The sequence below is a fragment of the Carettochelys insculpta genome, chromosome 3 (genome assembly GCF_033958435.1).
Source record: "Carettochelys insculpta isolate YL-2023 chromosome 3, ASM3395843v1, whole genome shotgun sequence".
Classification (NCBI taxonomy): Eukaryota; Metazoa; Chordata; order Testudines; family Carettochelyidae; genus Carettochelys; species Carettochelys insculpta.
Window position 1 is genome coordinate 64,244,117 of NC_134139.1, and position 24,611 is coordinate 64,268,727.

At 45.8% G+C, this 24,611-nt stretch overlaps 1 protein-coding gene across 2 annotated transcripts in view; it reads left to right on the forward strand.

Annotated features, from left to right (window-relative positions):
- The window catches only part of LPGAT1 (lysophosphatidylglycerol acyltransferase 1), a 164,189-nt gene that overhangs the window by 67,213 nt on the left and 72,365 nt on the right, over nt 1–24,611 (forward strand). For both annotated transcript variants that reach the window (XM_074990010.1, XM_074990009.1), the window contains one exon: nt 13,740–13,835. In XM_074990010.1, coding sequence (XP_074846111.1) covers nt 13,740–13,835 — 96 coding nt within the window. The remainder of the gene's footprint in view (nt 1–13,739; nt 13,836–24,611) is intronic.

Genomic DNA, 24,611 nt, shown 5'->3' on the forward strand with positions numbered 1-24,611 from the left:
CCACACGATCATGGTTTGCAGCCCTCAACTTTCAAGATGCCTGTTTCCACGTCACCGTTCACCTTGCTCAAAGGCGCTTTGTCCTTATGTCAGATCATTGTCAGTAGAGAGTCCTTCCCTTTGGGCTTTCAACTGCCCCAGGGTATTCGCCAAAATCCTTGCACCAGCAGCTGCACACCTCAGATGGCATGGTGTCACTATGTTCCTGTATCTCAACGACTGTCTCATTCAAGACCTCTCACAAGAGGCATGGTACAGTCCACAAGACGGCTTCTACAGTCTCTAGGTTTCCTCATCAATATTGTCAAATCATCTCTAGAACCTACCACAGTCATTGATTTCATAGGAGTTCGACGCGACTCCACAACTGCTACTGCTTTGCCTTTTATTCCAATGTTATGAGGCTATAAGGAGCCTTATATCATAGCTCACCATCGGCCCTATAGTTCCTGTTCTTACATGCCTTCACCTCCTTGGCCATATGGTAGCACTACTTCTGTTGTCCCCAATGCTTGGCTACATTTCCAGTGCCTTTGATATTGGCTGGCTTCAGTATACACGCCCAACAGACATCACATACACAGGCAGGTGACAATACCATGTAAAACCATACTTCTTGCTTGGGACTTGGAACTTGTTCTTCATACCTTGATGGGACCACCATTGCAGTTAGTGGCCACATGTTCACTAGCCATGCTAACAGTGAAGACCCTGTTTCTAGTTGATGTAACATCAGCTTGTAGAGTAAGCGAGATTGCTGCTTTGACTGACTCTCCACAGCATACCGTTTTCCACAAACACAAAGTAGTTCTACGACCCCACCCCTCCTCTGTGTTCCCAACTGCACATCAATGAAGCCATAGTCCTCCCTATGTTTTATCATAAACCTCTTGCCTTTCCTACAGAAGCCAAATAACACATGCTAGATGTCAGAAGGGCAATATCCATCTACACAGACAGAACAGTGTCGTTTAGGAAATCTCACCGGCTATTTTTATCTATCGCTCAGAGGTCAAAGGGATTGCCTCTTTCATCGTAGCATATATCTAGAATCATATCTGCATATACAGTGCAATGTTATTCTATCCAAAAGAGGCCTCTCCCATGAACACCTAGAGCCCATTCTACAAGATTGATGATGACATCAGTAGCCTTTCTAAAGGGAGTGCTGTTACAGGACATAGGCCATGCAGCTATGTGGTCATCTAACGACACTTTCATAAGACACTGGCTACATTTGCACTTCCCAAAAACTTCGAAATGGCCATGCTAATGGCCAGATCAAAGAATACTAATGAGGTGCTGAAATGCATATTCATTACTTCATTAGCATGCCGCCGGCCCTGGTACTTCAAATGTATTGGCAGGTGAGCTGCAGGGGGGAATTTGCTTAATGAAGTGCTGCATATGCAGCGCAGCACTTCATTAGTAAACTCCCAACACCCTACTTACCATCCTTCCTTTGAAGGAGGGAGGTAGTGTAGACACAGCCAGAGTGAAATAGTGAGCATCTGGTCTTGTTGTTTATCCTGGGAAATATTTTTCTTCATACTTCTTCACTATTCCCTCACTTGTGAGTGGGCAGGTCAGGAAGCAAAAAGCAGTGCATCTCCTGAAACTGAAGTAGAAAATAAATTCTTTGTGTATGTGCCAGTGTGGATCCCAGTCTGAGTGTGATCCCTGATGTGTACAATGTTGGAGTCTTTGAATATCAATGTCATCTGAGCCACATGTGCCCTCCCACGTGAAGGCTATAAAGGGCAGAGCAGTCATAGCTGTCTCTTGGTTCCTACCTACATCCTGAGAGTAATGTCTGCCACACCCTCAATGCTCAGAGCTTTGTGGCTACAGACCTCTGGAATTTGGAGAGAACCGCAGTGTAGAAATGAAGATTTGTTCTTCTAGGGAAGACAATCCATGCACACAGGGGTAACACATTACACTCCCTGGAGAAGTTCATGGCCACATTCTACTCATTTGGCATCCAGGCTACAACCCCAAATAGGTGAACTCTCCTAAATATCAAGGATAAACCAGGCAAAAGGTTCCTATCCTCAGCCAGGGTTTTCTGAGTAACCATTCCCCGCCAACCCCCTCCCAAAAAAAAGCCATGGATCTGTTGGAGGTGACAGTGTTCCTCAGTTGCACGTCAGCCTTCATCTGCTTCCAGACAACAGGCTTGATGGATGGGTGGATCATGATGCACATTTTAACTACTCAGGTATCAGCCCATAGCCTACCTTTTGGATGCCAGCTTCCTCCTCCCCTCCCACGATCTTTAAGCTTCTGCTTCTGTAACTAATAGATGGGTGATGGAAGCCGTATTGCAGTTTCACTTGTTTCCCCACTCCCAGTCTCTGACCCTCTTCAGAGACCCGGCAACTAAGCAAGAAATAAGTGGCTTCTGTGCTTTGCTTAGGAGCTATGGAGTGGGCATCTCCCGGAAAATCAGGGAAGTGGTACTTGCTAGAGCTGGGGAAGGATGGAAACCCCTCTTTCCCCAGGGTGGGGAAGACTGAACAAATGTTTGCTGTTTCCCATTCAAGATGGTAATGCTTGCATCCATAATATCTATTCTTCATGCTTCAAACAAGCTGCTTGTGCATGCATTTCTACCAGTTCCTTTCTCTCCTAGAGTGGTGTGCAAAAACTGGACAGGATGCTGCCTTTACTTATTCTGACATCTACATATTAGTAGACTCAGTTCTGGCAAACACATCTCAGGATGTCTGTTCTTCCTCCCATATCACTCACAGATTTTACAAGAATTTTATGGAACCAGGATCATGGTAGCTGATTGTAGACGTTGGCTGATGGGGTGCTACTGATGAACTGCTTCTTAAACATACAAGAGAATTTTCTGCAAAGAGGAGAGAAAGCTCTGTCCAGTGTTCCTCTAACAGGAAAGGATTTTTAATTTTGGCAGTCCAACACAACTTTGACACATTGCAGGTGCCTTATACCAAAAAATCCTGTGGTACGTTCTGGTTCTTCTTCGAGTGTCCCCGTGGGTGCTCCACATTAGGTGTTGGGCTCGCCCGGCACCGCAGATCGGATCTTCCAAGCAGTTTCTGCCGGACCACGCATGCGCCGGTGCGCACCGCTCCCTTGCGTGCTCCTGGCCACGTGCGCGATCCGGTCCCCGCCAGTTCCTCTTAACCGCCGTCGGCTGCAGACGGAATCCGACTAGGCTATGGCCAAGTTAGCGTATTCAATGGTTTTAATTGTTTTCTTTAAAGTTTTCAAGTTCTTAAGTCTATTGTTCAGTTAGCCAGTTGTTATTTTCAAAAACAAAACAAAACAAAACAAAAAAACAAGAAACAACAAGCGGGACGGCATTCAGTCCAGTCCTAGTAACAAGCGGAGCACCGGAGGCCAGGAGCCTAGGGCCATTAGCCCTCCTGGCGCGGCAGGCTATTGGAGAGGGGGAAAACAGCACAGAGAAGGTGCTAAGTACCCCATTAACAACTAAAAGACTCACCAACAATGTCCTCTTCAGGATTCAAGAAATGTGAGTCTTGCCGAGAGGCAATGCCAGCGTCTGATGGGCACAGTCACTGCATAAGGTGCCTTGGGGAGTCCCATGTCACGCAGAAATGCTGCTTCTGTGCAAAATTAACAGCCAGAGCAAGGAAGGACAGGGAGATGTGGCTTAAAATGCTGCTCTTCAACAAGGCCCTCCAGCCAGACGTGCCGGAGCGGCCGCAGCAGGAGGGACCCTCCGGGGCCCATAAAAGGAAAGCTGCCTCCCTCACCCCATCAGCGCAAAAACGGAGGAAAGTCTCCCCAGCCCGATCCCTGCCGGCAGCAACAGCGAGCGGGACGGGAGGAGCGCACAGCTCCCAGCTGCAGCAACAGCTGATCGGCGGCGGCACGGAGAGCCACGTGGAGGCGGCTCAGCCTCCGATAATCAAACAGCCGCCCCACACCGCCGGCAGGGCGGCGGCTAAACAAGCGCTGGTACCAGCGGCACTGACCCCCAGGGAACCGGCGGTGCACAGCGCGCAGGCACACAGCCTGCAGGCACCGGAGGACACCGCCTGCGCGGCACCGCCCATGAGCGTGCCGAGCACAGCGCGGATGGGGCCGAGGTCCCCTGCACATCAGGGGGCAGAGCCACCCCCGCAAGGGAGGGGGAAGGCTGCACACAAAACAAGGCACCGCAGCCCCTCTCCAGACAGGGCTGCAGAGTTGCTTTCTCTCAGCCCTCTGCTTATGCTGCAGACTCCAACTAGAAGACAGGGGTCCCCCCTAGCCTACCCGGAGCCCCCGTCTCCATTTTTACAACCAGCCTCGCCATGGCTGGGACCACCTTCACCCTTCCTGGGGTTTGAGCCGCTGGAATACTATCACAAATCACTCTCTCCAGTGTCCCAGGTCTCTCGACGATCTCGCTCCCCCAGACACAGGGGGTATGCACCAAGGGAGTGGTCCAGGTCACCTTCCCAAGAACAGTGCCCATGCTGCCATGGTCACCCCTATCATGCGGGGCATAGACACCCCCGGCAGTCTACCAGGGAAAGATCCCCACAGACGGTCCCATATCCCTGAGGGCAATCGCAAACGGGGACAGAGACTCAAGTATCTCAGGGGGAACTGGTTATGGAACCCCAAGATTTTCCCTTACAAGATTCCAGCAAGCGGGTATACTATCACCAACAGGAACTGGAAGGGTCCAGAGAGGCGTATCCTAGTGGTTCCTCGCTCTCCTCCCCGGACGAGGCTACGGCCTTGGGGGACGTCCATCCTCCGGACGATCTCAAACAGTTTCAAGAGCTGTTTAAGAGGGTGGCCTTCACGCAAGGCATCCGGACAGCAGAGGTGCAAGAGAAACACCATAAACTCCTCAAAAATCTGAGACCTCCGGCCTCCTCCAAAATAGCAATACCGCTTGATGAAGCAATCTTGGAGTCCGCCACTATGAAATGGGAGACCCCCGCGACTATTCCGCCTGTCCACAAGAGAGCGGATAAGAAATATTTCGTGCCGGCGAAGGGCATGGAGTTCCTGTTCAGCCACCCACAACCAAATTCCTTGGTGGTGGAGTCCTCGCAACAAAGATCAAAGACATCTCAGTTCAAGACAGGGGGAACAGACAAAGATGCCAAGAAGCTAGAGCTATTCGGCAGAAAGGTCTACTCCTCCTCCACCCTACTGTTGCGAATGGCAAGTTACGCAGTGCATCTAGCGAACCATAATTTCGACAACTACACTAGGTTAACCTCCCTCATGGACTTGCTTGCAGAGGACAAGAAACCGGTGCTCAAGGCCATCGTGCAAGAAGGCTACGCGGCCTCGAGGATGGGAGTTCAGATCGCCCTGGATGTTGGGGACACAGCAGCACGCTCCATAGCTACGGCAGTGGTGATGCTAAGGGAGTCCTGGCTCCAGACTTCGGGTATACCGAGGGGTCTGCAGGCAAAGATAGTCGATCTTCCCTTCGACTCGCAGAAGCTGTTTGCTGAATCAACTGACTCGGTCCTTCATTCCAGTAAAGACTCAAGAGCCACACTTAGGACCCTGGGGATTTACACCCCTCCATACAGAAAGAAGTAGTACTACCCTCAACAAAGACGGTACCAGTACCAGCAACAGCGTCCCCAGTACCACAGGGGTTACGAGCAAGGGCGACATCAACAGCACCAGCAGTACAGAACTCCCAGGCGGCGTTCCCAACAGAGCCGTGCGTCCTTGGGGCAGGGCCAAAGGCCACAAGTTTGACACACAGATCCAGGGCTGCGCCATCACTACCATCGCACAAGGTCATCCGAAGCAATTATTCCACCATTGCCTCCAACCATTCTACGACCAGTGGCAAAGGATCACCACAGACAAATGGGTGCTGGAGATCATAGCCATGGGGTACGCCATCCCCTTCCAGTCGCTCCCACCTCCACGACCTCCACCCAGGCCCCACCTCCAGGAGGCCTCCCACGTAGCGAGGCTCAAGCAGGAGGTAGACCATCTCATGCTCATAGGGGCAGTGGAAAGAGTGCCGGAGCAACTGCAGGGGAGAGGGTTCTACTCAAGCTACTTCCTCACGGAGAAAAAGACAGGAGGCTGGAGGCCCATCTTAGATCTTTGAGGCCTCAACCGGTACCTGCGCAAGCAACGCTTTCGGATGATCACAGTCGCCTCCATCCTTATGGCACTGGACGATGGAGATTGGTTCGCAGCCCTCGACTTACAAAACGCGTATTTTCACATAACTATCCATCCGGCTCACCGACGATTCCTCCGGTTCATGGTAGGCAAAGAACATTTTCAATACAAGGTCCTACTGTTTGGCCTCTCCTCGGCCCCCAGAGTCTTCACCAAGCCCTTGGCAGTGGTGTCAGCCTACCTGCACAGACGGGGTATTTATATTCCCGTATATGGACAACTGCCTACTCAAAGGGGCCTCGAAGGAAGAGGTACTACGCATGATACGCGTCACAGCAGGCACGTTCTCTTCGCTCGGCCTGGTTATCAATCTGGCAAAATCAAAGATAGACCCCACACAGGACATAGAGTTCATAGGGGCAGGCATAAATTCTATTACAGCGAGAGTGTATCTACCAGAGACTCGCTTTCGGGCCATCGGCTCCTCGTGCAAGTCATCACCTTCAGCCCTACGGTGCCGGTTCTGATGTGCTTACAGCTGCTGGGCCACATGGCAGCGGCAACGTTCATAGTACAGAACGCCAGGTTACACATGCGCAGCATGCAGCACTGGCTGGCAAACGTATACAAAGCGGCAGCACACACTGTTCACAGGGTGGTGTCGCCCACAACAGAGGTGCGCAAATCCCTGCAATGGTGAGTAAACCCCGAGAACTTGCTAACAGGGGTACCCTTCCAACAACCACAAATATCTGTTTTTCTTACTACAGATGCCTCCCTCATAGGGTGGGGAGTACACATGGGTGAAGAGGTGACGCAAGGGCTGTGGTCCTCCACGGAGCAGTCACTGCACATAAATATACTGGAGCTCAGAGCAGTGTTTGACGCCTGCAGAGACTTTCGAGACCATATACAAGGCAAAGTAGTCGGGATCAGTACAGACAATACCTCCACCATGTTTTATTTAAATCGGCAGGGAGGAGCTCGGTCCCGTGCCTTATGTGCGGAAGCAGTCCGGTTGTGGAACTGGTGCATCGCCAACAATATAACCTTGAAAGCCTCGTACTTACCAGGCGCTCACAATGTGAAGGCAGACCAGCTGAGCAGGCGTTTCGCACTCACGCACGAGTGGCAGATCCGTCCCGATCTGCTACGACCGATTTTTCATGCATGGGGCTTTCCCCAGATAGACCTGTTTGCCACTCAACACAACAAGAAGTGCCCAAGATTCTGCTCCAGGGCAGGACTGGGATGGGGGTCTCTGGGGGATGCATTCGCGATCTCCTGGAGGGGCCCCCTGCTTTACGCTTTTCCTCCCACAGTGCTGATCCACAAAGTCTTGCAGAAAGCCAGGAGGGAAGGAGCCCGAATGATCCTGATAGTCCCAACGTGGGATCGACAGCAATGGTTCCCCCTACTCCTGCGCATGTCGGACCGTCCACCGATGCCCCTTCCAGTGGCGCCAGATCTGCTCACGCAAGCCCAGGGGTCCATAGTGCATCCGCACCCCCAAGGCCTGCGACTACAAGCGTGGTTAATCCATGGCTCAGCTCCCTAGAGAGCACATGTACGGAGGAAGTGCAACAAGTCCTAGAAAGTAGCAGGAGGACTTCCACCAGGAAGACCTACAAGCAAAAATGGACTCGCTTCATGGCATGGTGTTCTACCACACAGCTAGCCCCCCTTTCGGTGCCTATACCTGTAATATTAGAGTATTTAGTGGACCTTAAGAGAGGACTCTCACTATCCTCGTTAAAGGTCCACCTTGCCGCCATTTTGGCGTTCAGACACGAAGAGGAAGGGCACACAGTGTTCGCCCATCCCATGGTTACCAGGTTCCTCAAAGGGTTGGTAAACCTATACCCCCCTCGGAAACCGCTTCCACCTTCATGGAACTTGGACCTGGTGCTTAATGCGCTAACGGGACCACCGTTGGAGCCTTTGGCCACGGTTTCCCTCCGCCTCCTTACAATAAAGACGACCTTTCTTCTCACAATCACGTCAGCTCGCAGGGTGAGCGAGCTTGCGGCAGTTATGGCAACGCCACCCTGCACTGTTTTTTCCAAGGAGGCGGTAACCATACGGCTGCATCCAGCCTTTGTTCCTAAAGTTTCTTCTGAGTTTCATATTAACGAACCTATTGTTTTACCCTCGTTTTATCCAAAGCCTCATAACTTTAACAAAGAGGCCCGCCTACACCTCCTGGACATGAGGAGGGCGCTAGCCTTCTATATAGACAGGACCAAGTCCTTCCAGAAAACGGATAGACTCCTAGTCTCTCTCGCTCCCAAATCAAAAGGAGAAGGTCTCTCTTCGCAGAGAATCTCGAAGCACATCGTATCCTGCATAAAAATGTGCTACGAACTCAAAAAGACTCCTTTTACTGGCCACGCCCAGGGCTCACTCCACTAGGGCGGTGGCGGCATCAACAGCCTTTTTCAAGGGCGTTGCGCTAAAAGACATTTGCAGAGCGGCAACCTGGTCATCCTATGACACCTTCGCCAAACATTACGCCCTTCACAGGGTATTCCAAGAGGATACCCGTCTCTCGACAGCGGTCCTCTCAGGGACAAGCTGCACATAATCCAATTACCCACCTCCTATCTTGGGTTACTGCTGGGTCGTCACCTAATGTGGAGCACCCATGGGGACACTCGAAGAAGAAAGAAAGGTTACTCACCGTAGTAACGGTGAGTCTTCGAGATGTGTCCCCGTGGGTGCTCCACTACCCGCCCATCCTCCCCGCTTCGGATCTCTGTTTAGTGTTTTGCAGGAGCATCCGAGGCGGTTGGTCAAGGAACTGGCGGGGACCGGATCGCACACGTGGCCAGGAGCGCGCAAGGGAGTGGCGCGCACCGGCGCGTGCGCGGTCCGGCAGAAACTGCTTGGAAGATCCGATCTGCGGCGCCGGGCGAGCCCAACACCTAATGTGGAGCACCCACGGGGACCCATCTCGAAAAACCACTGTTACTACGGTGAGTAACCTTTCTATTTAAAGCCCTCTGAACTTTTTTTTAGCTCTACCTAAGTCCACTTTGCAGCAATCTCAACAATAATGAATTCTAATCTATCAGTTAGAGTACCCTTCTTAGGTACAATCTTCATATTGGCCTTACAAACCTCATGGAACCCCCAGGGAACCTCTCTGAATAGTCTAGTCTACACCATTTTATTCTCAGTGTGGCCTTCTTAGTTGCCTTTACAGCATCTGGAAAGGTCAGTGAACTTAAAGTTCTTTACGTAACTGTAGAGCTGTCAGCCAGGGAAGTGGCAGGATGGTAAGCTCAGGCCCAGACCCTAAGCTACCCTATGCCCCTCTGGCTGGTCAGTCAGCCATATGCGGGGCCTTTGGCTCCTGCTCCCATGAGCCCAGCCATGGCCTTCTGCTCAGCTTGGAGGCCACCCTTTTGATGAGCCCTGGGTCCTGTCCTGACTCTTGTGTCAGTCTTGGGGTAGAGGGGACATGGGGGTGGTTGTGTGCCCCCCCCCACCAAGGCCTCGAGAAGGCTTTGCCTGCTTCGAAGTGGGCGTGGGACCACATCACCTCACTACAGTGACATTTCATAGAGATATGGGAGAAAGTAAAACTTGATTCAGGTTTCAAATAAAAATTTCACAATCAGTTTCACAATCCTCTTTTTCCTACTCCAACCTACAGTTCTCTCAGAGAAACAAGAAATTCCCCACATTAGATCCTTATTTCAAGGAGCTTGTTGTATTGTCTCAATGGGACGTAGGCTATATCTACATAGAAAAGTTGTGCATTCCAGCGTACCCAAGGTCACGTGAAGCAAGCGAGCACAAATAATGATCAAGTAAAGACAGAATAGTGCATGCTTCAGCATGGGTAATAAAAAACAAGCATGAACCTGAGTACCTTCTTGGCTTCCACTGTGCTGACTTTTGCTGCTGCTGTTACCCATGCTAGCTGGACTATTGCTAGCTCTGGTAGCCTAGCCTATGTATTGTTTCTCCGGTATAGACAAAACTAAATACTCTTTCTGTCCCTTGGTTGCCCCCTCTAGTGCTTCAGAAGGTCAAGCTATTTCATCCCACAGAAAAATAAAAATGATTTAATAGTGTATTCCAATCTGCTATCAGCGGTCTGCTACATCTCTTCCTCCAAATACTAAAGCTAACTCCACTAGCTCAGAGGCTGTTTTTCCAGCATACTTCAGGAACACCACTGTATCTGAAACTTGCAGGGCAGCTCCATGTAATTAATCCCCTTAGTTTGTAAAGCCACTGTGGTTCTGGCCTGGCTGCAAGATCAGATGCCAGATTTTGTAGGGCACTGTTCCGGTCTCTATTCTATTAATGTCAGTCAGGACTTCTCAGTCTCACCTGGCTTGGTCCCCGTTTATATCTGTCTGAAATCGGATCCACAGGCGTGCCTACTTGAAGAAGGAGGAGTTACTTAACCTTTGTACTAAGTGTGCTTCTCCAGGAAGTTGTCAACCCCTGGATCCCTTGGCCTTCACTTTACCCTGCTTTTCTGGGATTTTGAATTAGGGAACTAAGGTGGCTATGGCTGCTCTGCCTATTGTGTCCCTAGGGGGAGGGCAAAAGGCATATATGACACAGGTGTGGCTCCTGCTTAAAGGCTTTAGTCCTATGGACACAAATGCATCCACATCTAAAGTGGGATCCACATAACTAACAACATCTTGAAGAACTGTGTTTACAGGCAGGCAGTTGCTCTTCACCTGGAAATAACTATTTGAGGGCTAACTGTTTTAAAAGGTCAGGTAACGTCAAAAATAAAAATTCAAGAGTTGGGTGTATTTTGTTACGTGAGTCAAAAATGGCTGAAGATTTAAAACCAAATGATAGTTTCTCTAAAAATGAAACTCAGAACAGTTTGTGGATGAAGCTGTCTAAAGTGGGGGTGGCATGTTGGAAATGGGCAGTGGGGTGATCTGCTGGGGGCAGTGGGACTTCTCTGCCATTCATCTCAGAGAAGAGCACCAGTCAGATACCCCACCCCAGCTCTGAGCCTTGCACCTCAGAAACATTCCATCTCGCGCTGCTCAAAACCCTTTTGTAAGCAATGCAATTGTATTGCTTGGTTCACATCTTATCATATCTCATAGGGCTGGAAGGGACTTGAGAGGTCATCGAGTCCTGTCCCCTTCACTCACAGCAGGACCTATTGCTGACATTTTTTTATTTTAAATCTAATCTGCCCCAGATTCTTGAAAGGCCCCCTCACAAGCCTGGGTTTACAAGGCCAGTGTTCTAACCACTGAGCTATCCCTATCATCCCTGGAAGATGGATATGCATCACTTTGTGTACTTAAGTAGATTTACCAAGCACCACAGGCAAACTCATGGGTAAAGATAAATAGTAAAACAAGTTTATTGGTTACGAAAGAGGTTTTAAAGTGATAAGTTTTAAAAAAAAAAAAAAAAAAAAAAAAGTCATTACCAAAACAAATAAAATTATAATCAAGTGTTCTAACTCTCAGCTCTGAGACTGAGCAACCTCTAGATTCAGCAGTTTTCCGCACACCCAGTGGATATTGCAGTTCATAATACACAGGTTTCACTTTTGAAACCTGCAGGGCCATCCAGTGGGAAGGGGCAGGGCACAGGGCCCTGTATGACCCCCACGTGCTCCGCCTCACCCTGCCTCCTGACCCCTGCCTTGACCAGCTTGTCTGCGGATTACCTGGGAAAGGGCACAGCAGCAGATGGCGGCGGCAGCAGCAGGGGGTTGCCTTTCTTTCCCCACCCCCCCAACTCACCACAGAGTGTAAGTGGGAGCTTGCGCTGCTCCACTGTGGTCTCCTGGCCCACTGAGCTCTGCTTCACCATACGCAGCTGGGAGTGGAGGTCACTTCCTAATGCTGCACAGAAGCCTGCCTCAGCGGGCTGGGAGACCATTGCAGAATGGAGTAGGCTGCCAGTTGCTCTGCATCGTGTGCGTGGGAGGAAGGAGTTTGCAACACTTCCCACTGTCCCTGCTGCTGCTGCTGTGTGCCTCTGTCTGCCGCTGCACCCTGTCCCAGATAATCCTCCTCCTTCCTGTCATTAGGACGGTGGGGGGAGCCACCATGCCAGGCCCCAAAAGCATGGGGCCTGGGGTAGCTACCCCCACCTTGTCCTATGGACGAGACAGCTCTGGAAACCTGGGCCAGTCTCCTCTGTTGGAGCCTTGGGTCTTCTCAGTGTCCTTGTTGCTTCTGGCATAGGTAGAAGGGGAAGGAAAGGCCGAACATTGAGGCCCATGTTCTTTTTTATACCCTTAGTTCACGTGCTTGGAGAGTATAAATCCAGGCATGTCTGGGTGGGCATTGCTGACTCAGTGTGAAGCAATACCCCTGGTGTTGCTGGGAATGAGTCTTTGTATTGTCCAATAGAGGAGTTACAATAGCTGGAGATGTCTTTTCAGCACCCACCTGGGCATTGGTTACCTCCCTTTTGTTGTTGTCTCTGGGAAGCTAGTATCTGGGCGCTGCCCAAACCCACTGCATATTTTAGTGAAAAACATACAAAACAATCCATATGATCTTATGTGCATTAATGATGCACTTTTGGATAGAGCTATGTCTTTTAGGAGGTAATAAACTTGTCCTGATGCCTCACGTGAGGTATTTGTGAAATATCACATTTTATATGTAAATGATGAATATGGGGATAACAGAATGCTCCCCCACCATGTAGTGTGTCATGAACATATGGTGTGCCTTTATCAGAGAGGTAGCCATGTTAGTCTTTATCTTCAAAAACAAGAAGTCCTGTGGCACCTCATACACTAACAGATGTTTTGGCGCATAAGGTTTTCTGGGCAAACACTCGCTTCGTCAGATTCATGATGCCTATGTGTGGTGTGCCTAAGTAGGAGGGTAAAATTGAATGCTGACTTTATGGAGAGCAGTTAGGTTGAGCTCCTTCCTAGAAAACAAAATGGAACTACTTCTCACTTTTTGAAGAGATAATGCCTTTCTTTTCTTTTTACATCAGGAATGGTAATGTACAGAAGCCTGTGGGGGAACACTTCAGTCTCCCTGGATGCTCAGTGGCAGATTTAAGGGTGACAGTTCTGAAACAAAAAAGTTTCAAAAATAAAATGGAGAGAGAAATCTCTGAGCTGCAATTTATTTGCAAATTTGACTCCATTAGCCATGGATTAAACAGAGACTGGGAGTGGTTCACAGCTTACAAAATCAGCTTCTCCGCTTTGGGTGCTAATATCTCCCCATTCAACTTCTGAAGAAGGCTCACATCCCCCTGTCTGATCTGACTTGTTTTTTCCTCTTTTGGTAAGTGCTGTTGATACTGGGCCATTTCCACCTTGCTGAATAGACCTTGTCAGCTCTGGCCCTCCCTCTTACTGGGACCCCACTCTTTGAATACCCCTCTGAAACCACCCCCCCCACTCATGCACCTGATGAAGCGGGTCTTTGCCCACAAAAGCTTATGCTCCAAAATATCTGTTAGTCTGTAAGGTGTCACAAGATGTCTTGTTGTTCTCGAAGCTACAAACTGACATGGCTACCTCTCTGATACTTTCTTTTGTGTGTTCAACTGGAGTGGGGAACGTTGTTGTTGGTTTTTTGAAAAGATGGCCCTCTCCCATGCCTGATTCTTAGCATTCAATAAATACTGACAAGACCTTTTCTAAACTTTTTCAGGTTGTCCGTCAGATGATGTGGCTGATGGATCATATTTTTAAGTACACAAACTTTGGGGTTGTCTCTCTAATCCACGGAGATTTCTTTATAAGACAGGTAAACAATAGATGTATAGTAGTGCCTAGATGTGTCCTTGTTTGCTTTTGTTTTTTGTTAAGTTTTCAATGCTTTATTTTTCATTAAGTTTTCAAGATGCAATATTTCAGTGTGTTTGTGCTAGGATTTTTCTGTGTTACTTCTGTAGTGGGAATTACAAAGTAAAATCCTTCTACTGAAATGTACAGATAGAGAACTAATATAAAATATTTGATTTTTTTTCTTTTTGTTTTAGTAATTGTATTTAACATGTATATGATTCTAGAGGCCTCAGCCAGGTTATGGACCCATTGTGCTAGAAGACTGTACAATCATACAGTAAATGTAAACTGTTCTAAGCAAAGTCTGTTAGTCTAACAGTTACATTGCCATGAATATAGAATACTATAGTGCTGAATCAGTCTGAAATACTAATAATATGTAACCATCAATGAATCTTGTTGTCTGCATTATCCTAAAAGCTGACAGATAAATGATTACTGAGATTTTCTGTATCACTTTTTCATTTGTTACTACAGAGTAAACAATCCTCCAGGAATATGAAAGTGTGAAAAGGTTTGGTAGCTAACATGGATCTAATTCCACTTATGCAAAGTATGACATTCAATATACATCTTTTTCCCTGTTCCACTCCTTTTATTTTTTTTTTCGGGTTTGGTAGGATGCAAGGAGGTCTAGGTTAATTGGGATAGTGTAACATTGAGGAAAGAGGCTAGTCTGTATTTTAAAGTGGAGTAATTGAGAATCTATTTGGAAATATAAATTTCAGGTCAGATTTTCATTTGAGATTAGAGGTGTGCCTTGCAGTTTACAGGCCCTATTACATAATAAATTAACAACCTCCAGTGGTGGACCTGTAAGTGCTTTGTGGATGACCTTCAGTTACCTAGTGGTGCTCATTTTGAATTTGAGAGAAGAACTGAACCTGGTACAATTTAAAATATGCATCTTTGTCTATTTCTTGTTTACTTGCATTTAGTACACATACAAAACAAATACTGAGTTATATACGTAAAGAGTAACTGCAGATCAGTTAATGGGTTATACATTAGGATATTTTCTGGATGTGTTTTTGCTAATTTCCCATCTACCGAATGCAACAAATGTATATTTGAACAGAAATTTGCAGCACAATAACGTTTTTGGTTTGTTTTTTTTTTTTGGCCCCCTATAAAAATGTTGTGGTACTGCAGACTCAAGTTTTCATTACCCAGTGATTTATGCTACCTGGAATGGGAGTACTAGCAGTGAAAGAGAAATCCATATTTTTCTCTTGTAATGGTTTTTGGTGGGTATGTACCCTATAGGCATGCTATTTCTTTCATTGCAAAGTAACTACAAAAAACCCTGTAATCTTCTTTCATCAACATAATAATAAAAATGACTCAATTTCCTCACTTCCTTTCATCAGCAGATTTACTTTTAGAAACTAATATTTTTTTTGGAAGGGGGTGTCTGGTGCTCTTCTTTCACTCAGCAGGTCTGCTACTAGAAAATAGAATTTACACTTATTTCTCCACTCCTGGCATAGAGTAAGTTGCATGTTGCCCTCCAGGAACTACAACACAGTGGGTTGCTGTTACTCTCGTGCTCTTTCCACACAAGATGAAGACTATTGTTGGTGCTACAGAACCATTAGTCACCAGCTGGACAAATGCAGATCCTAAAGCAACTGCCTGATCTCTGTTCAGCTGGTATTTTTGACAGTCTAGCCAAAAAAGGAGCCTTTTTCAAGGACTTTCACTGCTTTTGTGGCCCTGCTGTCTACTTTTCTCCACATCTTAGCTGCTACTTAACTCTTCCAAATGGACTCCCCAAATTATAACTTTTTCACACTGTTTAGTACCAAGATCAGCAAACAAAATAGCAAGAAGAGCAGTTTTTTCTGAATTTGGTTTTAAAAAAAAACAACTTTTCATGCCACTTTTCATGTGAATATGAGATAGTCCTTAATAAATAATGTCAAATCATGCTTTTTGTAATCCCTATTTTAAGAACAGTGCACACACAATGATTTGTAATGCAATACCTCTTTACTGCAGGACATTTACCTTTTATCAAATACAATCAGAAGGTTTTTTTTGTTTTTGTTTTTGTTTTTTTGTTTTTTTTTACTTTGCAATTGTAGCATCGGGAGCCATAAGGAGCCACCTCTGGTCTGTTATGATGGTGTTTCAGTGTTATCTAGATGTTATTTCATCCACCATCCATATCTTTTGAGAGGTTGAAAAGATCTGGCCATTAAAACATGAGGCCTCTTGTATGCACGTGACTTTTGTTACCAATCTCATTGGGGCTACGTAAACTTTACTGTGTGTGTGTAGGGGTGTGGCAAATTGAGATGTCCACCTGCTGGATGCTTCCAGAACAATCCAGTATTTAAGATGCCATCTGATGAGTGTATTTTGAAGTACAAGCAAGCTGAACATTATGTGGACCCTTGTGATTTCAAAATCTATGCAGAAATTTCTTTTAATAAATCACCATGTTCCATCTCCATCACCATACCTCAGTGGGTGACAAACTGAAAAACAGCAGATTCACCCCAAAATTGGTAGTTCTTCTATCCTGAGATGTACCAAACTATTTACGAAAGTAGACTTCTGTTCTATCACACTTATTAACAGTAAAGCCAGGTCTGTGCTAGGAGATTGCTGAATTTAAGGGTCTTAGGTTGATTTTATAAACCAACATTCTGCACCACAGCACTCAATAGGTTGATTTTAAGGGGCTCTAAGGTTGACATTTGTAATTCTGAGTTCACCAGGAGTAACTCCTAAAAGTTGGTTTTACAATGTTGACCTATACAAGTGCAGACGACAGAGGTATTAAAATCAGTTTTATTAGCCTCCAAAACTATCGCGGTGCCCCTCGGTGTGTCCTTTCTGGTCATCGCTTCACCTCCACTGCTTTCTAGGTGAGAAGGAAGTAGGTGACAGGAAGCAGTGGTCGTCAGCCCGGGAATTTTGAATCCATTTCCTTTCCTCTCTGGCCAGCTTGGAGAGCAGACATCTGGGATTATCTGTGCAGCAAACCTAGCACGCCTAGAAGCCACAAGTTTCCAGGGTCACACAAGAACCCCAGTATGGAGTCATTAGGAGATCCTGGACTTCATCGCTGTGTGGGGGAAGAAGCTATCTTCATTCAACTCAAAGCCAGCAAAAGAAAATTTGATATTTATGTGAAGATATTGCAAGGCATGATTCTGAAAGGATATATCCGGAATGCTCAGCAGTGCCATGTTAAAATCAAGGAGCTGAGGCAAAACTACCAAAAGTGCAAAGCAGCTAATCGTTGGTCTGGGGCATCTTCCCAGAAATGCCAATATTATGATTAGCTATATGCTATTCTGGGTACAGACACAAACTCTTCTCCCAGAAAACGCATGGACTCCTTGGCAACTGTTGCTTGGCAGGATAGTGAAGCGGGATCTGGTTTGTTGGACGAGGAAGAGGTGGATGACAGTAGGGTCCAGTTGAGTGCAGAAGTAGGATGTGTTTCTCACATTGGAGACCATCTCCTAATCCCAGGAGGCAGCTTTGGAGGCAAACCCAGATGCTGGAGAGGGCACTTTGGTGAGTGTGCTTTTTTTCTACTGATAACTGTGTTGCAGTTGGGGAGGGGGGGTCTGTATGCCCCTTTCCCTTAGAACATCTTTATATTTCTGGTGATGGAGGGCTGATCCTGTTTGGACATCTCACTGGTGGTCTTACAGGCACATTTGGACTCTCCTCAGGAGATTTTTGGGGAGCCCTAACTTGTTCCTACTTCCAGGGTAAGACACCTTACCGTGCCAAGCTGCCATTAAGTAATCAAGAATGATGGGCCCACAGAGCATTCTTCCAAATTTTCCAACATTGTATTTGGACAGACTGAGCAATCTTTCCTTATCCCTTTTCTTATTCTGAGGAGGCTGATGTCTCCTCTGGCAACCTAGAATGCATGGGAGGTTTTGTGGGTAACGAATGATTTTTTGCCTGTGACCCACCCAGCGCAGAGCAAAACTCGTGCAGCTTTACTGGCTTTTAAATCATGGTGTGGCTTTAAAATCCAGGCGCTGCTTTAAGAAGCCCTTGCTGAAGCCAGACCCAGTTCCTGTGGACTGGTGTCCTTGCGGACACACCCCACCCTTCCCTCCAGGGTCTGTGGGCAGTCAGACCCTGCCCTGGTTCACGTGCATGCCTGCAGTGACTTTTAATGGTGTGGGTGTTTGGTTTTTTTTTGGTTTGTTTTTTTAAAAATACTCTCCTGGAGCAACCTGCTTTAAAAGCCAGGTGCTGCTTTAAGAACCCATGTGGCGGCCCCTCCCTTCCACCCTGGGCCTGCAGACTATCAGACCCTCACCTAGTTCACTTGCACCTCTGCAGTGGCTTTCAATGACTTTTGACTCCTGGAGCAGCCTGGTTTAAAATCTAGGTGCCGCTTTAAGAAGCCTATGCAGCAGGCCGCACCAGCAGCTAATCGGACATGCCCCTGGGCCAGCGGGTGATCAGACATGCAGCAGAATTTTTTCCCATGAACTGATATTTACCATTGCGTTGAAGGTAAATGTCAGCTGCAGAAGAGCGTATATTGGTCTGCTTGGAATCATGCATTCTTCAGCCTTAAAAGTCCACAAAGTAACTTTGCAGTTGCTCTGTGTTCTTCCATAGGAACAGCCAGCCATGCATTCTATCAGTATGTTCATTGTTCCAAGTTAAGATAAAAAATTTGCTATTGACAATGCCTTAATATTTCAAACTTTTTTTTTCAAGGAAATGACCTTGCAACCTGGAGTAGAGGCCCCAGTGCCCCTGAAATGAGGCTGCCAAAAATGCAGAGGATGAAGAAGTCACATCAGTTTATGATGGTGGATTAAGTGGCAGTAAAAGAAAAACGAGAGCTGAGAGAGTAGAGGAAAAACATAGTGGATAATCAAGCAAAATGAATACATCAGTCCTGTCAGTAATGACTAGGCAGATGGAGATCATGGAAGCAATGCTTCAAAAATCAAACTCAGCTCAGAGTCTGCACCCCTTGTCCAATACATACCCCATTACTACCACCCTGTCCATACTCATTCCCATCCCCTCACTGGGGCCCTGTATCCCCTGGCCACTCCAGGCACCCTCATTACATGCCACCCTTTTCACATTCTTTCTCCTCCCCTGGTTGGGGCCCTGTATCCCTTGGGCACTCCATGCCTCCCAGACCTCCCCCTGCGGAATCAGTCCCCTCCCCTCTTTGGGGCTCTACACTCCCACTTGCATACCTCCTTCTTCTGCACATTCTGCCACCTCCTCTTGTTGGGGACCCAGAACAAGTAGGGGGAACGTCACAGTGAACCCTGAACCCATACCCCAGGGAATCACCCACAAGAAAGAGGCTAACATATGAACTATGGGTTTGTTGTCCTTTTGTTTTCCTTCTACCCACCACTCTAACATTATGGCCCCTTAAATAAAAACATTGTAGGTTGGAGAAAGAAAGTGTTGTTTCATTAGCTAACATGTTTATGGATCCATGCTTTGGGGCTGGGTGTGGTAGTGAGGGTTGTCACATGGTTGGAGACACTTTCATAAAGGACAAGGAAACAGCATGCGTGGGGCAGGGTTCAGGGGGTTCTAGTTAATGCCCTTCACACTCGTTCATAAACTTGGTTTTCAAGGCATCTCTGACTTTAATTGCCTCTTTCTGTGCTTTCTTGTTAGCTCTTGCATTCAGTTGCTGATCATTTTTGGCCAGGATCACTTCCTCTCCCCCTCATGCTGGCCTGAAATTCTCCCCCTTCACCTCATACATGCTGTAGAGAATACACCAGGCCCCAATGACCAGTGTAGTGTGTTCTTCATTGAGGTCTAAGTGGGTCAGAAGGGACCTGAACCTAGCTTTTAAATGGTCCAAGGTACATTCTACCACCATTCTGCACTTTCTCAGCCTGTTGTTGAATAATTCCTTACTGAGGTCCAGGGTGCCTGTGTGTGGCTTCATGAGCCAAGGGAACAAGTGTAAACAAGGTCACCAAGAATCACTATGGGCATTTCCACACCCCCACCCCAGGTTTATTTTCTGGTCTGTGAAGAAAGTACCACTCTGGAGTCTTATAAACAGACCAGAATTCCTAAAGATTCAGGCATCATGTAGCCTTCCCGACCACTCCATGTTGATGTCGGTGAAATGACCTTTGTGATCCACCAGTGCCTGCAACACTAGAGAGAAGTACCCCTCACAGTTAATGTACTCTCAGGCCTGGTAATCCAGAGCCAGCATATGGATGTGTGCTCCATCTCTGGCTCCTTATCAGGTAGGAAACCCCATGGTAGTAAATCAATCCACTATATCCTGCACATTCCCCAGAGTCAATGTCTTTCGTAGGAGGGGTTTATTGATCTCCTTGGCTACCTGTATGATAACAGACCCCGCTGAAGATTTGCCCACTCAAATTGATTTCCCACTAACCAGTAGCTGTCTGGCATGACAAACTTCCACAGAGCAGTTGCCACACACATCTCAACTGTCAAAGCAGGTCTCATTCTGTTATTGGTGGGAGACAGCACTTCCCAAAGTTCCATGAAAGAGGTCTTATGCATGTGGAAGTTTTGCAGACACCATTGATTGTCCCATGATTGCAGAACGACACGATCCCACCAGTCTGAGCTGGTTTCACAGCTTCAGAACCTGCAGTCTACACTGTGCAGTGACTCCAGTGCTGCCAACAATACCATGCTGCTATTCTCCAAATCTTCATGTCCATTAGTGCCTCTTGCATCAATCCACTGATAGTGCATGGCCATTACGTTCAGAATATACTGTGCCATGGTGGAGGAAGTCGTCACAAAACACTGCACCAAACATTGAAGCATCTCTGGATCCATGTTGTGCTTTATAATGGTGGGTAGCAGCCACTGTAAAAGTGGCACAAAAATCCTTTGCCCATTTCTTTTCAGCGGGATGTGAAGAAAGTGCATTCTGGGATGATGACATCAGAAGCACTTGCATTGACTTTTTTTCTCCATGAGACAGTGGCACAGAATCTTAAAATGCAACGGGTCTGCGGGGACTGTGGGATAGGTGCCCACAATGCACTGCTGCTACAGTTGAATTTAGGCAATCTGGTGAGGACATACTAAGTTGAGTTTGTGAGCAGTTTTGGACACTCAGCTTTGAATTTGTAAAATCTAGTGTTAAAAGTTCGAGTTCAATAAATTTGACTTTATTACCATGTGTAGATGCACCCTAAGTCAAAAATGCAGTTACGCATTCCAGCCCTTGTGTCACCACCCAAACACTAGACTATTGAAAACCAGTTTCATGAAAGGATTCTTCTGATCTCAAGAGATCATTCACAGATCCATGTCATTGTAGAACCCAGCTCTGACCCAGTAATCATTCTTTTGCCTGTCATTTAACAACTAAAACAAAGGTTTGTTTATAGGGGAAAAGAAGAGATTTCAAAGGGTTAATATTAATAGATCATATACCTAAAATCATTGCCAATTTCTTATTTCAGATATGTAATGGATATGTAATGTGATGGGGAAAAAAAAACAAAAACGCTGCTTGCAAAATCTCTGGTAACTTCCAAAAGAATAGAAGGTCCTCAGTCCATAAACATTATGTTCCTCTGAGTTGTAATTTCATAGTCCAGAGAATCAGAGCAGGAGAGTGGCAGAGTGGAGATGATTCAAGGATCTTTTATACCCAGTGCCACTTGCATGGAATTTTACTGTCCCAAGCAAAATTCATACCACAGAAAAAGTACAGGTACAAGAGTCTAGGATCACATGAGTATGTCACATCCTTAAATGGCTTGCTGTCTCATAAGGCCCACCCATTGGCTACTTGGAGGCTAAGGTGTCTGCAGGAAGAGCCATCTGGGTGGAATGACGACTTCTATGCCCCATAGTGATAGTTAATTGCCTTTAATGATCCATGAACGCAAAGGTGTCTGGCTTCATTGTAGGTTTTATCTGTTTGTTATCTCAGGAACAAACACATTTGGGAAATATATAATGCAAATATTCATTCAGTGTTCAAGAAAGATGTGGAGAAATTAGTGAGGGTCCAGAAAAGAGCGACAAGAATGATTAAAGGTCTAGAGAATGTGACCTATGAAGAAAGGCTGAAAGAATTGGGCTTGTTTAGTTTGGAAAAGAGAAGATTGAGGGGTGACATGACAGCAGTTTTGAGGTATCTAAAAGGGTGTCATGAGGAGGAGGGAGAAAACTTGTTCTGTTTGGCCTTTGAGGCTAGAATAAGAAGCAGTGGACTTAAACTGCAGCAAGGGAGGTTTAGGTTGGACATCAGGAAAAAGTTCCTAACTGTCAGGGTGATCAAACAATGGAATAAATTGCCAAGGGAGTTGTGGAATCTCCATCACTGTAGATATTTAAGAACAGGTTAGATAGATGTCTGTCAGGGATGGTTTAGACAGTACTTGGTCCTGCCATTAGGGCAGGAGGGCTGGACTTGATGGCCTCTCGAGGTCCCTTCCAGTGCTAATATTCTATGATTCTGTGATAACTTCAGGTACAAAAAAGTGTATATAAATGGCATCATTTTATTTAGAAAATCACATCTTTTCCATTGGTACCTTACATGGTAGACAATTTCAGCAATTCCTGAAAACATCACAGTGGCAATATTAATGATCTACATGGTCATATTTCAGTCATACAGAATCACCCCATCGCCCTTAAAAATAATCCCGTAAAAACTACTGAAAGCATTAGTACAGTGCAATTTCTAGATATAGCCATCTTTGAGTTCTCAAACCAAAATAACATTAGGACAATATCCCTAGTGAGAATAGCTCAGTTCTTGGACTTCTTCCATGTCTTCCAAATGTCTTGTCAGATTCGCCTCAGGCTTTTCAAAATGATTCCACCTTGGTGTAAGTTTATCTGTGAAGGTTATAATGGATTGCTTTTGAATCTGGAGGTGCAGGGAGGACACTGAGGTTTTTAGTAAAGACCAGTCTTCAGCATTAGCATTGAAGAAACTAGCGTTTCTTTTTAACTTGTCACACTTGCACTTAAAATTACTTGCTAATTTTATGTTGGTTATCTAATATATAATTTTGTTAGTATTTATGCAATGTGCATATGTATTTTGTTGCTTAAATACACTATACACACAAAGTACAAGCAAGTATATAACTGTAACCCTGTGTTCTGGTATAGCTGAGCTATAAGGCCAGAGTCTCAGCATTGTAAATTGATTAGTACCATTGACTTCAATTATGTGATGCCATTTTACACCAGCTGCAAATCTGGCCCATAGAACCTGCTCAATGTGATCTCTTATATCACTTGAAGACAGAGAGAATTGCAGCTAAAGAGCCCAAACCTGTAAGTCTTTATTCATGTGAAGGAGTGGTATGGTTCGAGTGGCCTCTTAACATGTAAGAGTTGGCTCCAGATTTCTGTCTGTTTTAACATTACTAGCTCCCTCCTCAACTAAAGAGGAAGTCTTATTTATAGATAGTGCTTGGTCCTGCCATACGGGCAGGGGACTGGACTTAACCTCTTGAGGTCCATTCCAGCTCTAGTATTCTATGAGTCTATGATGGTATGAAGTCGGAGTCTGATAGTTTTTAAAAGGCTCTTTGAGACTTTTTTAATATATCAAAAAGTCAGTCATTTTTCACTTGCTACTTCAGGCTTAATAACTATCTGAGTTCCCAGCCTAGTTGCAGTAAAAACTCTGTTATTGCTATATTGGGGGAATTGGAGGTGCTGATTAATCAGATATGCTGGTTAATTGTGAGTCAGACTTTTGTCAATGGAATATTGATTTTTCAAAAAATTAGAATAGAATAAAATGAATAAAATTTACAGGTACCCACCAATCCAGCAGTAGTACTGCATTGCAGAGTGGTCGGTTTGCTGAAGCACTTAGGTGTATTATACACCTGTCTAGAAAACGTTATCTTATAACCCTACATATCACTATGGGCAGTACATGTTACATCTCAGATGACTAAAAATATACTTAAAGTATACTGAACTTATTTTTTCTTTGATTCAGAAGGCATTTTAGGGTCTTGCAGTGCCTCAGGCTCATTATTATCAACATCAATTAGCACTGTAAATGTAGAATCTGTAAAGACTCGGACATACCCTGGAAAATGCTGTTTTTAATAAATCCCTCATTTCAGCCTGTTTCTTCTCCCTCTTTTGCATGACAGTAGAGTGCATAGTATGCAATTGCATGCTCTTCTGGATAGTATACTAAGCCCAGTTACTAGACTGAATATTTGAATTGGGAGATATCAGAAATGCCCATTAATTTAGATTTCTGGTTTAACTGAGTCCCAGGTAATGAAGCTTTTACTATGCCATGTTGCCAACTTTTCTGATATCATTTTGTCATGAGTAATGCTTTGTATTGTGGGATGGGGGAGATGGGATAAAAGGAATGACTTGCCTTACATAGCTACAAATATTAGTAAGGAATTTATTTAGAGCTGTGTACGCATTTCTCTTGTCTTCTAAATAAACAGATAAGAAAACGTAGCTTCAGATCACACACCAAAAATAAATCTGACAGTCACCACCTACATCCATAGAATCCAAAAAGTACCCTATGACTCCTCTTTCACCTAGCAATATTTTGTGTTTACAAGCAGTAATATGAAAGTTTATGCTTGCTGGTTTGAATGTTTTCAGGGAATTCATATGAATTAATATTTCTTACAAAATCACCATATTTTACATTAATAAATTGTTTTCAAGTTTCATTTCTATATAAAAAAAGAACTTTTCCTGGCAAATTTTTAATTTATTTAAAATAAAT